The sequence below is a fragment of the Patagioenas fasciata genome, chromosome 1, assembly GCF_037038585.1.
Source record: "Patagioenas fasciata isolate bPatFas1 chromosome 1, bPatFas1.hap1, whole genome shotgun sequence".
NCBI classification, from domain to species: domain Eukaryota; kingdom Metazoa; phylum Chordata; class Aves; order Columbiformes; family Columbidae; genus Patagioenas; species Patagioenas fasciata.
The window spans coordinates 122,667,300-122,683,893 of record NC_092520.1 but is presented as its reverse complement, the minus strand read 5'-3'; the positions used below and the strand labels follow the sequence as shown (position 1 = coordinate 122,683,893).

At 38.1% G+C, this 16,594-nt stretch overlaps 1 protein-coding gene across 1 annotated transcript in view; it reads right to left on the bottom strand.

The window, feature by feature from the left end:
* The window catches only part of TMPRSS7 (transmembrane serine protease 7), a 30,291-nt gene that overhangs the window by 844 nt on the left and 12,853 nt on the right, over nucleotides 1-16,594 (bottom strand). Inside the window, exons 7-17 of the mRNA XM_065848674.2 lie at nucleotides 16,146-16,374; nucleotides 14,595-14,725; nucleotides 13,240-13,352; nucleotides 11,917-12,023; nucleotides 7,943-8,079; nucleotides 6,696-6,803; nucleotides 5,954-6,064; nucleotides 4,724-4,840; nucleotides 3,039-3,216; nucleotides 2,591-2,859; nucleotides 901-1,037 (exon numbers count right to left, since the gene is read on the bottom strand). Coding sequence (XP_065704746.1) covers nucleotides 901-1,037; nucleotides 2,591-2,859; nucleotides 3,039-3,216; nucleotides 4,724-4,840; nucleotides 5,954-6,064; nucleotides 6,696-6,803; nucleotides 7,943-8,079; nucleotides 11,917-12,023; nucleotides 13,240-13,352; nucleotides 14,595-14,725; nucleotides 16,146-16,374 — 1,637 coding nt within the window. The remainder of the gene's footprint in view (nucleotides 1-900; nucleotides 1,038-2,590; nucleotides 2,860-3,038; nucleotides 3,217-4,723; nucleotides 4,841-5,953; nucleotides 6,065-6,695; nucleotides 6,804-7,942; nucleotides 8,080-11,916; nucleotides 12,024-13,239; nucleotides 13,353-14,594; nucleotides 14,726-16,145; nucleotides 16,375-16,594) is intronic.

Genomic DNA, 16,594 nt, shown 5'->3' with positions numbered 1-16,594 from the left:
ATTCTTGTAGAAACATATTGGCAGACATCCAGATCAAAAAAAAAAGAAAAAAGTGCCACCATTTCAGGAAAAACCCTTGGGCCAAGCTTATACTTTCTTGTAAGACTGCTGTAGATCTGTAGATACAACCTCTCAGACAGCTAGTGGCAAATTAAACTTTAACAAAGCATTGGATACAATACAATAAAGGATTTCAAAACGCAAAAGGTGAATTGGTCAAATGTAAATGTTTGCAAAAGAAGTGCCTTCCTTCTAGACATGTATTTTGTTAGAGCTAGCAAACTATTTGCTTTAACTATACAGGACCTTAGAATATTCAGGTTGACAGGGACATCAGGAGATGATCCAAATGAAATGACCTGCTGTTCAAAGTAGGATTATCTTGAATTGCCTCACAAAATTGTTAAAGATCTAACATAGAAGATATTTTTTTCAATCCTTGACAATTAGCATTTCACACTTAGAGAATCAAATTTTCAACACTTTTCTTTGATTTCTGGGACAAAGGTGGAACACCAGCATTTTCCACAAAACAGAAATCCCTCATTTCAATCAAGTCTAACAACTGCTAGACACAGTCATATGTCATTTGCCCTTACAGAAATGCAGCCAAAAGATCTGTAAATTATGCTTTTCCTTGGCTATATCTGAGTGGCCAGATATATAACTGGAGAAAAAGAATCTCCAGTTAGTGAAAATTGAGCTTAATGTAACTGGTCTCACTAATCTCTAAAAGGCAGCTGGTGCATTATACTCCTCAGAAAGCCCTCAGACATTGCTTGCCTTGAGAGTCATTGTGGTTTCTCTCATTTTTATGTAGACCAGTAAAAGCCAGAATGTCTTGAGGATGAGCAATGAAAGACAAGATAAACTCTATTCAAAGTGTTTTAAGAGACGTACTTTGCACCCATCTCTTTTCCCAGACATTAGCCCAGCACAAAACATCCTAGCTGTGATGATTCCATATGTGGAATGACACAACGTTTGGTCAACAATTTCTACTTCTGCTTTCTGAAGAATTGCTGAGCCTTCATCATCTGGAAAACAAATTGAAAGAAGGATGATTCAACAGAGCACAGCATTTTACTCATCTATTAAAAGGCAAACGAAGAAATCTTCAGAAAGCAACCACACTTACTTTTGACCTCCAAGTTATCCCAGATTCCAAACTAACTGCAACAGTACAGAAAACCTCTTAAATATCAGGAATTTATGTAATGTGAACTTGGTCCTTTGGTAGCACCAGATACAATGATATAATCACTAGGGTGGGTTCTAACGCCTTTTGCAAAAGATGTCAAGATTTCTTATTTTGTTCTCTTTTTATTTTTAAAAGGAAACATTATTTTATACAGGTATTTGGATCATCACAAGATATATTTGCAATTAGAGTGGTGTTTCTGAAGGGGGTGGATCCAAAATTTAAGGTATGAGTCAGAGTTACAGAATGCAAAATGCTCTTCTGGAAGCATAAAGAATTTGGAAATATTTCAGATCTGTCCCTCCCTGTCTAAAAATGTTCCTAAAATACCTCTTATCTGTAAAATACATACTTCTGAAAAATCAGAATTAAACTGAATTTCCCCCTTCTTTCAATAAAACCAATCTAATAATATCAGCAGGTGATCCTCTTAAAATCTGAATATAGCCAAGAAAACTTCAACAACATATTCATATATGCAAGTGCTGGTTTAAATCATGAAAGTCTGCTTCAGAATTTCATTAAGCTTATATGAAATAAATTATACTTTAAAAATACTGAAAAGGCTGATTTGACAATCAAATTATATAAACCAATGAAGGGAGAAGAACGGACAAGGGAAAAGAAATCCTTCCTTTCTTTTGAGGCATCACATTTATCTTTCAAAAAATCAACTTTTAAATTGCATGAGTGACTAACCAATAGGCCAAAGAGAGACACTGCACCACACCACACGTCTGTACCACTATCCTTTTCTGGTAAGGAAAGGCCATGAAAGGGACCAAAGGTACCAGCATTTGTACAACAGAATGAGGACAAGATGGTGGAAGGGCCAGGCCAACCCCTGCCATGAAGCAGCCTGCCATTGCAGGGGCAACCATTTTGTCAGTGGGGTGGCCATTTTGTCAATGGGGTGGTCATTTTGTTAAGCCACACTCTGAGGACTGACCCGGCACCTCACATCTGTGGTCACTGCCACAGGGCTGTTCAGCCTACAGAGGCTGAAGGCAAGAGGCGGGAGTTGCCACAGTTTCATCCTCCTGCAGCAAGGAGCAAAGGGTCCATTTAGTCATGCTAACACAACTCCAAGAGTCACAAAGCGGAAGAATATTACCATGTTATTGCAGAGTAAGTGTAGCTCCCTGCAAGTCTTAGCTAACAACACATGGGACTTCCACGCCCACAAGACCAGCAGCCAGTTTTCCTGAGCATGTGACAGTGTGTGCATGCAGGAACTTATTTCTGTAGGACAGTAAACTCAAAACATTATGATTTTCTGCAAAACTCAACCATGCAACAATAGCAGGTGTTCTGCACACACACCCAGAGCTGTGAAGACTGCTGTTTACCTGGGAACAAAATTAGCTCGACTGAAGCTATGAAACTCACCCATTTCTTGCTTTTGGCCCCAACCTGTTATCCAGCACTTGTCACCGCTGCGGACTTTATGTGAAAAGGGAGGAATGCAGATCGGCTGGATGACATGGCTCATGGTGTCCGGCCACGGCTTGCTCAGCTGCAGCAGTGCAATGTCGTAGTCATAGTTTCTGCTGTTGTAGTATTCGTGGACAATGATCCGTCTCACCGCAGATACAAACTTTGCACGGCCTTGCGTTTGCATCCCCAGGTGAGCACGCCATGATCTGGGATCAGCCAGCCTGGTTGGAAGCAAACAAACAAGCTATCTCCATAAAAAGTGCTCCAAAACACCCCCCAGTTGCAGGGCAGGTGAAATATGAAAGCACATACCACCTCAGTGTGGTTCAAACTCTGGAAGCTAAGGGTGTATGGGGATGCTAGTGATGTCTTGGACAAAGTTAGGAGGAAGACTGCTTACTTGCTCCCTTGAAAGCAGTGAGCTGCAGACACAAGCCATTCTTTTGATATCACTGATGCCCCACAGTAAGCAGCTCCCACAAAATGGAGGCTGACCTGCCAGGGCCATTCACCTTCCTCAGTGTTCGTGCCACCCACAATACGAGAGACGGGGTTGCTGTTCTTGGTGCTGCCACAACCTGCAAAGGATATTTCAGGTTATAAGCTCCATCCTCAGTGCTTTCCCTTAATGAGAGTGTTTCCCACATAGGACATGAAAGAATCTTGCACTTCGAAATGTTTTAATCTATGTCCTTGCCCTACTCCAATCAGAAACTTTCTCTGTTTGCCTACTCTATTCTTGAAACAGGAGGTGACTCCATAAAAAAAAGGTACTGGCCTAAGAAATTCAGTAAGTTTTCATTTTGGTTCTGCTGCAGAAATTGGCCTCTAAATATTTATTGTGTCAGAAATGTCAAAGGATCTCTTTTTAATCATAGAATCATTTTAGTTGGAAGAAACCTTCAGGATCATTGAGTCCAAACATAACCTAACTTAGCTCTAGAGTCAGCCCTGAATGAAAGGAGTCCATCAGAAAGGAAAGAAGGAAGTTCAGTGTCATCAAGACACTTATTTGTTGCCAAAACAGTGGGAACAAAACCAAAAAAAGGTTTATAGTATCAGCCATATATGCGGAGTTTGGTAATATAATACTTCAGAAACCAGATGGTCCAATCATTAATTTGCATGGAAACAATTGAAAGTCTGAAAATGTGATCTAGTCCTAACTCACAGCTGAAAGAAGTCATGTCTCAGCACAAAAAACTGCATACTGTAATTTGAAGAGCAATGGAAAAAGACCCCTTTGCAGGGTCTCATGCCCATCCCTAGCGCATGAGCACAAAGCCTCTGCACAGGAATTGCAGTCCCACACTCCCATACACAGGTGTTAATACTTCTGGGCACTTTCTAGCACTCAAAAGCATTATTGCTGTCTACAAACAGAGCAAGGTATATAACTAGTATTTTAAGATATTTGACTGTATCCAAGGCAGGTGCTGGCAGATTTGACATACAGATAGCATGTCAGAAACTGCTGAGGGCCAGACAAGATATCCAAGAATATTCAGTTTGAGCAAGCACTCTAACCCCACTTTTATTGCTACTGCAGTAACAATCACCTGCTCACCTTACAGCAAATCAAACTCAAAACCTTGTACAGAGATTACTTCAGGAAGATTTGAGACTGGAATCTAGCTTGATACCATGCAATATTGGGGTTTTCACCATCCAGAAGAGACAGCGAAGTGGAAGTTTTGTGGTTTTTTTCTTAGCAGCCATGTCACTCCTGAGGTCCAAATACAGTCTGTCTCCAATAGAAGCAGCTGACACTGCTGTGAGCAACAAAAATGCTGCCTTGTCAGCTAGCCAAGTTCACTCTGCAATTAACCCTGCTCCTTAACATAGTCACAATAATCATCACAGCGAAGACTCCCCATAACAGTAAGCTCGCCCTCCTGCGAGAACTAAAGAAATTCTGCAACCAGACCTGAAGTAAACTAATAGCTGTTCATTACCTCACTATCACTATCACAAAATAAAAACTCAATACCCGCTACATGAGTTGTACCCACTCCAAAACAGGAAGAAATAAAGGGCTTTATTGTGTAAAAAGTTCAAAAAGATGAACATTTGAGAGGGACTTACTGCAGCTGCTTTCATCGCTTCCATCAGTACAGTCCACAGTCCCATCACACTTTGCGTTTTGTTTCCTAATGCAGATGTTATTCCTACACTTGAATGTGTGGTTGGTGCAAGGAATACCTGAAATGGTCGTGAGGAAAAAAAAAGTCTATTGGCTCAGCTTAACACCTGAACACGTGTCTGCACAGATAAAAGATTCATACCTATACTAATAGATAGGAGGGAACATAGCAAAGAGCTCTTTGTCTGGGATGCCTTAAACCAATCTCTAAGCAGAATAAAATATCCAAGTAGAACTGCATATATACTAAGGCTTTCATCAAGTTGATGAAGTCTGAATAAAGATTTCCTCCCATCCTTTCCCATAGCCCTAATGAACACAGATATAGTAGCGAAAATCTAGTGAAAACTTAGCAAGTGTTAGGCTAGAAAGAGAAAACATCCAGTATTCTGTAAAGAAGACTTCCTTTATATTTCAGTATTAAACATTAATTGAAAGATAGCAGTGAAAGCAATCTTGCTCATTGCATTCATCTAAACTGCAGCCCCGACCTTGGCATTTCCCTGTTTCCCTGTGGCTCTCAATAAATGAGGCCACTGAAACCCAATGTGTCTTGTCAACACACAGAAGTAACTTGTAACCATTTACACAGACTTTCTAGTCAAGCAGGTGAAAAAATATTACTTATCTTTAAAAAAGTTCTTGCATCACTTCCCAGTTGTGCTCCCTTTCATATGTCATGGTGTCTATTTATTCTAAAAAGTTATGGCTGACTCAAAACTTTTATGTGCCTAATGCTAAATTTATAGTTTCCATAGCATTTTAAACAACTTAACCTTACAACCCTGAAAACTGCGCCAGAGTAACTATCATTTTAATCGTTATTTACAGATGGTAAAACAGATCCAGGAAATAATTTGCACAGATTATGCTTTAAAGAGATAAAATCTAGGAGTCAGGCTTTAAATCCCTAGATCCCCATCCTCCACCCAGAGTGCTTAATTCTTCTGCCAGGATTTTGCCAAAACAGATGTTCACGAGCTCATTAAAAAGAAACAGTTTAAATTAATAGTGGCTTCTTTCCAAGCTTATGAGAAAACTGAACAGAATTATAAAGCCTGAGTTAGATTTGGTAGTGCCTCTTAACTCTTTGAAGATGACATCCAGTATCCAAGTCAGGATTGGATAGATGACAGAAGAGAGAAAAAAAAAAATCAAGAGAGTAGCCTTACTGTGGGTGCAGTTCTGCTCATCTTTTCCATTCTCACAATCGCTTACTCCATCACAGGCAAGCAGGTTATCCTGTATTGCGAAGCTGGAGTTACAGTTCCACTCAGGGACAACTTTAAAAACATAAACCAAATCAGTTACAGAAGCATGGTTGTAATGCCAACACTACCCTTCTGACTATGCCCCTGTACCACTTTTATAGTTTTACTGCACAGTACAGGGATACGTGTGAGTGTCACATTATGCATGGAGAAAATAAAGCACAGAGGAGTTAAGTGGCCCACTTCGCACACTGCCCCATGTGGAGTGGCCCAAGTTCTAACCCTCTTTTACCATGGGCATATATTATCACTCTCATCTAATCTATGCACAATTGTCATTCCCCCATGAAAATAAAATGAAATAAATAATCTCAAAATAGAACAGAATTTTATAATTACTAGCATTTCTCACATGAGGAAAAACTAAAATATAGCCTATTACAGCTATTTTTGCACATCTAACTTTATTGCTTGTGCTTTCCAGTGCTAAGCCGTGTTAATTCTTAGTTTCATGGCTTGCTCATTAACTATTAATTAAGCACTCAGAAGACTGACTGATAGTCTGTACCTGGGGATACAAAGGAAGCTCGAAACTTTTTTTTTCCCCCCTAAAAAAAATTCACTTTGTTTCAGCTGCCTTCTAAAACTAGAGAGTACATTCATTGGGTTTTCCAGTCAAGATCTCTAGTGAGTGAATACAAACCACAAAAGAGCTCATCGCTTCCATCGAAGCAGTGGTTTATCCCATCACAGCGCTGCATCTGCTGGATACATAAGCCAGTAGAACACTTGAAATGTTCAGGTGGACATGCTGGAGGTAAAAAAAAAAAACACAAAAACTTAAAACAAAAATCCTTAAATATTGCCAGCTCATTTCAATTTACAGTCACTTATCTGTTACAAGAAATTATAAAGTTGACCTGAATTTAATAGTCCGTATGCATTGCCAGCACTCATTGAGTTCAGATGCTGAAAACCATGATTTAAAAAAGAAGGAAAAACATCTCTAAATTTCAGCAGTTACTGCGCTATGTACTGCAGGGTCTACACTCCACTGGACAAAATCAGCCAATGTTTGTGGTGCAACATAGAATGGCTTAGAATGCCATCTCTTTTAAAGGATGGTCTCACTTTCAATAACCAATATCTGCAGCACTCTGCAACTTCAGTTAGCAACTTGTATTGAGGTGACTTGTGAATTACATAAATATTTCTCTTTTAAAATAAAATAATGAGGTTGCCATATTTTCACATACTTATATACATTACATACACATATATGCAATGCACAAAATTTCTCTGATGTGATAACTCGCTCTGACTATAATCCATCGCTTCTCTACTATTTTAACAGCATGAGTATGTAAGATTAACACAGGGGAAAAAGTTATCTGGAAACAGTTGTCTGTTTCAGGACTGGAAAAAAAATTTCACAGTCCATAGACAGTTTTATCAACATTTTCAGATGATTTTTCGGCTCTGGTTTCTACATCCACACAAATTATTTAAACTCGTGAAAACAGTGGAATAAGGACTTGGTTATTTGGTAGTGTCTGTTCATTATCTGGAAGTCTCTGCAGTAACAGAAACACTGCAAACAAAACCTTGGGAGTGAAAACAAGCAGGAACAGCAGGCTTAAAGTGACTGCACTCTGGCCATAGCCATGCAGGAAGCTTTAAGGACAGTGCGGAAGAGAGCAGACTGTGAGTGTACAGGAAACCAGAGCACGCTGTGCATATCTACATACCTTAGCTGCACAGCCTTGAGCAGCTAGAAAAGGCTCTTTGTTTGCTAGTCACCTGGACTTAGTAAGATTAGAAAAAGACATGAACAAAAACCCAACAAGTAATTTCCTGTGTAAACCTAATTAAGTCTGCTGGACCCGAAAAATGCTGTTTTGCAGTTCTGAAATGCAAAGACAGGTTGGAAAAAAAAAAAATCTTTCTTACGCTGGCTGATGTTATAGCTGCCGTACTCCACCAGAAGTGGCTTCTCCGAGACCTTCGAACTGCACTGAAGCTCGATGTTGGCAGCAGAACTTGCAATGTGGAAGACTGTTTGGTGATCAACATAGTAACCGCAGTACCTAAAAGGGTTCAATAGAGTTCTAGAGCAGCCTTCACATCAAAATTGTCTTACATACAATTTAAATGTCAACATTACTGAAAATCGACAATATAGTTATCTGCCATACTTTAATTAAGAACTAAAATATGAAACAGTACCCAAATTACTCAAAACGGTGGTCATAATCTTTCATCACCACACACATCCAAGCAGAATGTTTTGCCAGAAGGTCTAGAGGAGCAGAGATGTAATGAAGAAATTTGTCAAGAGGAACTTTTGTCACCACTTCCGATATCTGTTCTCAAAAGATTTGGATTTTTGGGAACCCTAAAGTAAATTTGGTTGGACGTGAAATGTCAGCACAGTGAAGAGTAAGTTTAGCGGCTCTGATTTTGAGAATTGCCCCTAAAGAGTGCACAAAGGCACTGGGATAAAATTGGTCCAACATCTTTGGAGACAGAGTGGAATAGATTTAGGGAAAATGAAATTATTTCTAAGTAGTCACACAGCTTTCATCCACCATTAGAATTCTGTAACTTTACCTTTGGAGGTCATGCCTTCAAATAACTACTCTAGATGAAAAAAAAAAAATCCCTTCTTTGTGCATCGACTTTAAGCTGCCATTTTGGCAAAGAACTTCCTTGGACTTCTGCCCAGGTGCCACTTAACTCAGAGAAACCTAAATACTCCCTGATGCCAACAAACATTTAATCCATTTTTGGTAATGGATTTCTATTGCCCCTCTCATCAAAGATGCCAAATATGTTGCAACTGGCATTTATATGCTACTCTAGCTGGGGAAGAAAAAAAAAATTCACCAACCAAAACCCAACTCTTTAACCGGGAAAGTTTGTTGAATTAAGTTTTAAAAATATGAGACAGTTTTAAATGTAGTAAACCAGTGAAGACTGACAGTACAGGTTATTCTGGAAGTAGAAATAAGGACCTTCTCTTATGTTCCACTAAAACTCCCTAAAAATGCAGCTTTTATGTGAAAAACACCTGGCTTTAAGACTCCTGTCAAGAAAAGTACTTATCAGTCTAAACAGATTGAAGAGCAGAAGGAGCTGTATTGATTTTTAGCACACTTGGCACACACACTTGCTTGACAGTGGTTTCATAGGTATAGGTGTTGCCTGGTGTCCTGTGCACCTCACTGAAGCATGCCATAGGAATGGCCATGCTCATTCATACGTTTCCATATGTGCTTTATTTCACCCTATGAAATTGAAACATCCTTTTAAGACATCTAGGAGAATCTGTTCCAGCAATGTGGGAAAAAAATATAAGAAAACAATTTTTAAAAGTAGATTTTTACGTATCCTGAAAACAGATTAAAAAAAATAAATTAATTTTACAGCTTTCTATTATAGTAAAGTTCACTGTTAAAAAGAAAAAAAAAATCTATTAGGGCTGAAAATGAAAACTTCCTGTTACAGGAAGTCATCTTCTCACTCATTTTAGTCTCTCAGTCATCAATGCTCCCAACATAAAACAGCCTGACAAAGTGCATAGCAAAATGCCATCTAACCATCTGATTCCCGTCAATTAGCCCACAGACATTTTCTACATTTCACCTTCTGTCAATGACACAGACAACTTCCCTCCAACAAGACTTAGAACCATTAAAAAAAAAAAAAAAAAAGCAGTCTGCACTGACCATTTCTCAGCCACATAAAAAGAAAAAAACTCATCTTGACAGAAGTAGAGGAAGCTCCTGCCGATCTGTGGAAGAGCTGAGACAGCTACATCAAGGAAGCTGTCTCCTGTACACATGAGAAATGCCATATGTTTGTGAGATTTGTGAGACAGCTACAGATCCTTCTAGAGGTGTTTTACTAGGTATTTCCCCAGGTTCAGTACAAATGGAGGTTGCAAGGCACCATCTGTAACTCTCTGCCATTGCACAGAGAGAAACTAATTAAGGGGATCCTGTCCAATCTGTTCAAACAGGGAGCAGTATGTGTTTTCAGGGGATGAGCAGATACACGCATCCTGTAGCAGAGATGATGGGATGTTGCACCACCACCTTTAGTAAAAATAAAACACTAGCAACCTCTTTGTTCACGTAAACCTCTAATGGTCTCCCCACAGGGACTCGCTGTTATATCTGGCTATGAGAATTTCAGCAAAAGCAGTTCAGCAGCTGTAGCTCCTCTGACTAGGCAGTGGAACATTCCCGTGCCCACTGGAAGAAAGACGAGGAAGACCTACATGGTTGCATTCAGTGTCTCTGGTTAGAAAATGTTGTTCCTAGAAGTCTGAAGGAACCTTAACTGCACCACCTTTAAGGCAGCAATCTATTTACCAAAGTCACCCTCCTGAAGCTTCTTAACCCTTTTTACCTAAGATAGCAGAATATGCATGCTACAAGGTGCAATTGCAGGAAGCTGAAAGGGTGGAGTTCTGCCCATTTCATTAACCATTAAAATTTAGGGAAAAGAAAGAAATCAAATATCATTTTTTGTGTGTGTTTAAATATTTTTTTTCCAGCAGAAAGTAGACATAGAACAGGAAAACACAGAGGTTCAAAAGCTTTATTTTCAGTGAAAAACACACTTTCAAAGAAAGACTGGTCTTAGTCTATTGATATCATCAGCAATCTGCAACAGAAATCAAGAGCATGTGTTCTTGTGTGGTACTTAAAAAGTAACCCAAAGTGCATTTCTAAGGGTCATACTCTGACATTTGATTCTGTGGAATGTATAACTGTTAGGCTTATTTAAAGGTTGCTCTTTCACATAGAGAATCCTTATGATATGTTACAATATGACCACATCATTTTTTTTCTTCAGATTTTGCTTTTATTTGATTAATAACCTAGCCATCCCTAATATCTTATATCATTCCAATTGTGTCATAAAAAGATCATCAAAAAAACCCATAAACACACCAAATGTTGTCTGTTTTGACAGATAATTTTTGTTCAGCAACCAGTTTCCATCAAGCCACAATTTTAGGAGTTTCAGACAAACTGAATTTTCCCTGTAGAAGTACAACATGGTATTAAAGAATAAAGCTTTTTTCTCCCCTCTGTAATTCTTTCAGTTACACTTCTAAAGTCCTGAGTGACTTCATTTAGTTTCAGTAGTGAGTTCCAAAATTCAGTTTCGAGTCTAATCTTACTAAGGTTTCCATTTGAACAACTTTTTAAAAAAACTTTTTAAAAATTCCAATATCCTAAATCTAACCTTGCCTCATCATCCAGTAGTTGAAAGATGACTTAAAAAACTGAAGAAAAATGGGGGGACAATGTAGATGGGAAAGTAGCAGTATTTCAATTAAAAAATAGCAGCAATATTTTAATAAGAAACATTTAAGAAATACAGTGGTACCTTGGCAGCCAGTCTGTGAGGTTTCTCTTTCAAGAGTCAGTGACTGGAATGCGGAAGCAGTTACTCTTCTATTTGCAATAATCTCATTGTAGTAGCTTTCACTGAGAAGTTAATTAGGTTCTGTGTCCTCATGAGCAATCATAGCATTAAGTTACACTTAAAAGGCTTTTAACAGACCTTGTTCAACGATCCCAGAAAACCCCAAATTATTTTAGGGTTCACAGGACATCTGCCTTCACACAACTCTTTCCATTCTTTTTTCTCAAAAAAAGTACCAAAGGTTCTTGTTTTTATCTTTCTGGTACTTTTCAAAAGAGAAAAAAAAAATAAATTAAAAAAAAAAAATATATATAGGTATATTTTACAAAGATTCAGTTACATCATCAGCCAAAGTGAAAGAATGGTAAGAGACACCAGTGAAGTACCTCCGCCTTTGTCGAAATTTTCTGAGTAAACTGCAGTACTGATGGGAAGATTTATTTTGGTAATGTTACTTTAAAAACCCATGCAAAAATACTTACATGTGTTCATTAATTTTCCACCATCCTCGCTCACAGCCTTTAATATTCTTCTCACTGATGATATAGTTATGAAACTTCAGAGCTATACCGAGGCCCTTCTGTGGAGTCTGTGCAAGAAAGACAGTGCAAGAAGTCTTCTTTTTCCTTTTGTGGACATTCTTTAGGATTTTACAAAAGATATTTAAGCATGACAGTATCATGGGGGTTTATAGTTAGTTAGAATTTCCTTATTAAAAGGAACAGAAACTTTTTGCACGACAAGAGAGTGTTCCTTTAAAAACAAAGGCTAGTTTGCAACAAGAAACCAGAAATTGTGATTTTTCTCCTTCTTTAAAAGAGAACAATTTGGGAAATGAGGGAAGTTTCAGCACTGAACTACTGGGAAATTAAACTGTCTTGAGAAATAAGTCTTAGGGGTTGCCCGTGTGAAGTGTACAGAAACCTTTTCCTCAGTAGTCCAGGGTGAATCGGAGGCTTGAAGTTAGCAAAAAAGTAATCTCCTTGACTTTCTAGAAGAGGAAGAGATCATGGCTAGCTGGTCTCCATACAGGCTGGTGTGATTCAATGTGGGCAACCACTAGCTTAACCACACATACGTAACACCAGCAGCAAGATGGGTAAACAGTGGACTGCATCGTATCCATTGCCATATTCTTTAGAGAGGAAAACACTGAAGGGCAAACCATAAATCAAATATAATATTTTAGGAGCATCAACAAGGAAACATTAATGTCATCAGATGAGGCATGACAAAACTCTTATAAACTGATGTAAACTTTCAGTCATTTGCTTTTAGGAAAGTAGCTGAAAAGATGCAGAAAAAGGCTATCAAGGAAAAAAGAGTCTGTGGGATTGTGCTGATTGTACAGACCATCTTAGAAGACAAAAAAGTCAATCTATTAAGCATAACGAAATTGACCGAAAAGAAATATCAGAGAAGCAGCAGTAATAATTATGTTGGAGGAGTCTTTTGTACATACTTTTTTCCCAAATTTTTGGGAGTGGGAAGAGGGGAATTAAGTAAAGTCTTACATCCTCTGCTGTGAAATAATTCTGCAGGATAAACATCAAAACTTAGCTCTTCACCTTTGTAACAGGACCACTTAGGAACAATGTTCTCTTTGTTAAAAGTAAGTGCACAGAGGAAAACAAAACAAAACAATACACCTGAGCACATTCAGCTATTCAGCCATGTCATTTCTATGAAGTGACACATCCATAAGGATGCAGGTTACTCCCTACACAATTGTTTCTGCTCTGCTCACAGACTTTGTGTGCCCAAAACATGCAACAGTGCCTAAGAGAGAAAGACATTTATGTTACCTGGAAGTTCCATGCACAAAGACATTTTGGAGGATAATAGCTTGGGTAATAGGGACTTGTAATTCTCCCTTCATAGCCAATTTTCCCTTTTGTCACTATGGCTTTTCCACACCCTAAAAAAAAAAAAAAAAAAAAAAAGGTAAAAATTGGTAAATTCTAATATATTTCCACCAAAGCTGTTCAGTGGGCTAAGCATCCAAATTTATCAGAAGTCTTCCACTGCAAAACAGGGCATCTTAGGAATTATATTTATCTGGGTTTAAGTTGTAGAAAGATATCCTTCCCAATGATGCAGACAGATAAGGGATGTAAAAGCCTAGGAATGCTTGCTGGGCTCTGCAGGACCAGGAGAAACCATTGTGAAGTTTATACCGGTTATTTCACTCGATGCAGTGCTGCAAACAAGTCTCAGAGAAGTGCTGCACATGAATACACCTGCGCTGCAGTAGCACATGAGGATCTATAGTCATAAAATACAGCCAGATAGAAGAGAAATGGACAATGTGCTCATCTAATCAAGCTCCTTGAAGCAAAAACTTTCTTTTATGACTACTGAATGGATTTAGAGAAGTCCTTAAAAAGAAAACACATACGAAAACCAAAGAAAACACAGACCTGAATTTAAACCAACAAAGCAAACAAAAATAACAGCCTTGAATTTAAAATTACTTATGATGGAGAATTCATCACATGCTTTTATGATGGTATTTTTGTGCTTAATTACACTAAACACAGAAAGTATGCAGCATCTTTCTGAGCAGCTTGAATTTCCTTTCATGGGATTATGTTAGGATTGATGTTCCTTGTACTATTTGTGATTACGATGTAACCACTTCTTGAAGCTTAAAGCACTTTAAAAAGCAGATTATGGACTTGATGCACAAACGTAACTGACTCCGTGTTAATGAGGAGGCAGATACCAATAGAAAATTGTGTGCAGACAGCGCTACTGAAGTTTTATTTCCTGGAAGTAGTTTTCAGTGCTGAACTCCTTCCACCTTTGCTGTCATCACTGTATCCCAAACCAGGAAAGAGACCAGAGCAGTGCTACACCTGGAATAACAACTCCATCTACTGGTACATTGCAGTCCTGACCGATTGGATTCAGTCAGTGCTGGTTTCAGCCTTCTACTTTCTCGTTTCACTTAAAAACTGCTAATCTATACAGATTAAATTGCCCAGGTGGAAGACAGACACTCAGTAAGATGCAGAGCAGATGAAGGAGAGAGACAGCCATGTAGAAAAAAAGAAACTGGGATACAGGAGTCATTTATCCACAGGCAGGAACATGACAGCTGCTTCAGGATCTTAGACAGAAAATAAAAAACACATTTCCAAACACAGAAGAAACTTACTTTCTTGTGTAATGACCTCAAAATAGCCACGAAATTCCTTCTGTTCTTTTATTTGTGCTGCCTTAAACATTACCAGCATGAGATTATTTGTGGACACAAGTGACACCAATGAATCAGCTGGTTCACAAGCTCTGTGGGGGTAGAAAGGAGAATATATACATAAGCCATTGGTTAAAATAACTTAAAAAAAAAAAAATAAAAAAAACCCCACACCAAACACATTGCTTTCAATTTGTGCATGAATTTTCCACTGGTGCAGAGCTTACCCACTTCAAAGCCTTCTAAAAACTCCATGCTCTTAAACACGTAACTACCTGTTACAAGGTCAGTTAGAAACCCCATGTCAGAAAATTGCTTCTTACAAAGGAAAAAAAAAAAAGGAAGAAATTGCAGACATGAAAACAAAGATGGAATGGTTAGCTCTATGAGATAATACTGACTTTCAGCCTTCACTCCAAGCAAAAAGGAATGAAGCCAATAGTAAAGAAAGGCTTGTAGAAACAGAAAATTAATTTTCTTAGACCAACAGATTTAGCTTGTAGTTGAGGAGTGGAAAAAACAAGCAAGTTATTCTTCAGATCAGAAATGAAGACTTTGAACCAATCAACATCTCTTTAAAAAAAAAAAAAGTTAAAATGTTATTTTCCATATGCATTACCTAGCAGGCATCCTCTACAGATACTAAGAAATAAGCGAACACCACCTGCTGTTTTATAAACAAGTCAGTTAGTGATTCAGATTAGTAGAGGACAGCTCTCAAAGAGGACTGAAAAGCCAATGTTCTTTCCAGTGCTCTTTTTTGAGACTTATACACAAACTGACAGGTCAGAGAAAAGGATTTCAGAGGTCAAAACACTGAGCTCTTCACCTACTTGATGGAGGTGCTGTCTTCAGCTTTTGGTCTGACAGAGCCCTGGGGAATTAGTTACCAGGAATTTAAAAAAAAAAAAAAAATCCCCAAACAAGCATACTAGATCATTAAAGAGAGGTTAATAATTTAAAAAAAAAAAAAAAAAAAGGCTACATCCTCAACTATCACAGCTTCAACTCTAGATTTTTGGAACTCTCTAAACTACTCAAAAAGAGCAGCCAAAAAAAAACAAACACCGAACTGGTGAGCAGCAGTAATTATACAAAAGAGATTTTATTTTAGAACTTTAGTCTTCATATGAAGAGCACCAGCCTTCTTATGGAAGAAGAGCTTGTTTAGGGGAGGAAATTTTGAAGTCTTTTTTTTTAGTTAGTGTCTGTTTCTGGATAAGAAACAGAAAATTCTGCCCAGTAATGTGTGAACTTCTCGTAGTTCTGTAGCTAGGTGAAGATGCACTCCAGTTGAAGAATAAAGAAGAATTTTAAGGATAATTTACTGTTTCTTTTATTACTAACATCAGCTTTTCCGCTTTTGTAAGAAAAAAAAATTGCCAGGTGTTATGTGTGTAATGCATGAAGATCAGAGTATTTTTAACAAACGAAAACCAGCAAGTGCAGATGACAAGTCTTCAGAAAAGAAAAAAAAAAGTCAATGAATTCTCAATGAAAATTTATACTCACCGGTACAGTATCTTATGTTTGATTGGCATCAGAGAGTCATAAATGGTTAGCGAGTCAGTGATGCAGTTATCTGCTTCAATCTGGAGGGATACTATTGAAAGACGAATAAGATGGCCCACAGATGCAATCAGCTTAAAATAGCAGATCATTCCCCCTGAGGTAGTGTGGATATCCAGAGGAAAGTGCTCATGTAGGCGATCGGCATATAGATCATACATACAATTTGTTCCTGTGAAAATGCCACATTTTCAGCACTGGACACTGACTTCAAAACTGTTAAATCCACATGGCATTAAAAAAAAAATCCTTAAAATTATTCTAAATGAAAGCAACACATGAAAGCATATCTAAATCTAAAAACAAAGTTATCTGTGCCAGTTACTATTTTAATATTAGTTACAAGTCTGTGGTCAAAGGAAAAGTCTATTCATAAAACTACAGAGCATGAC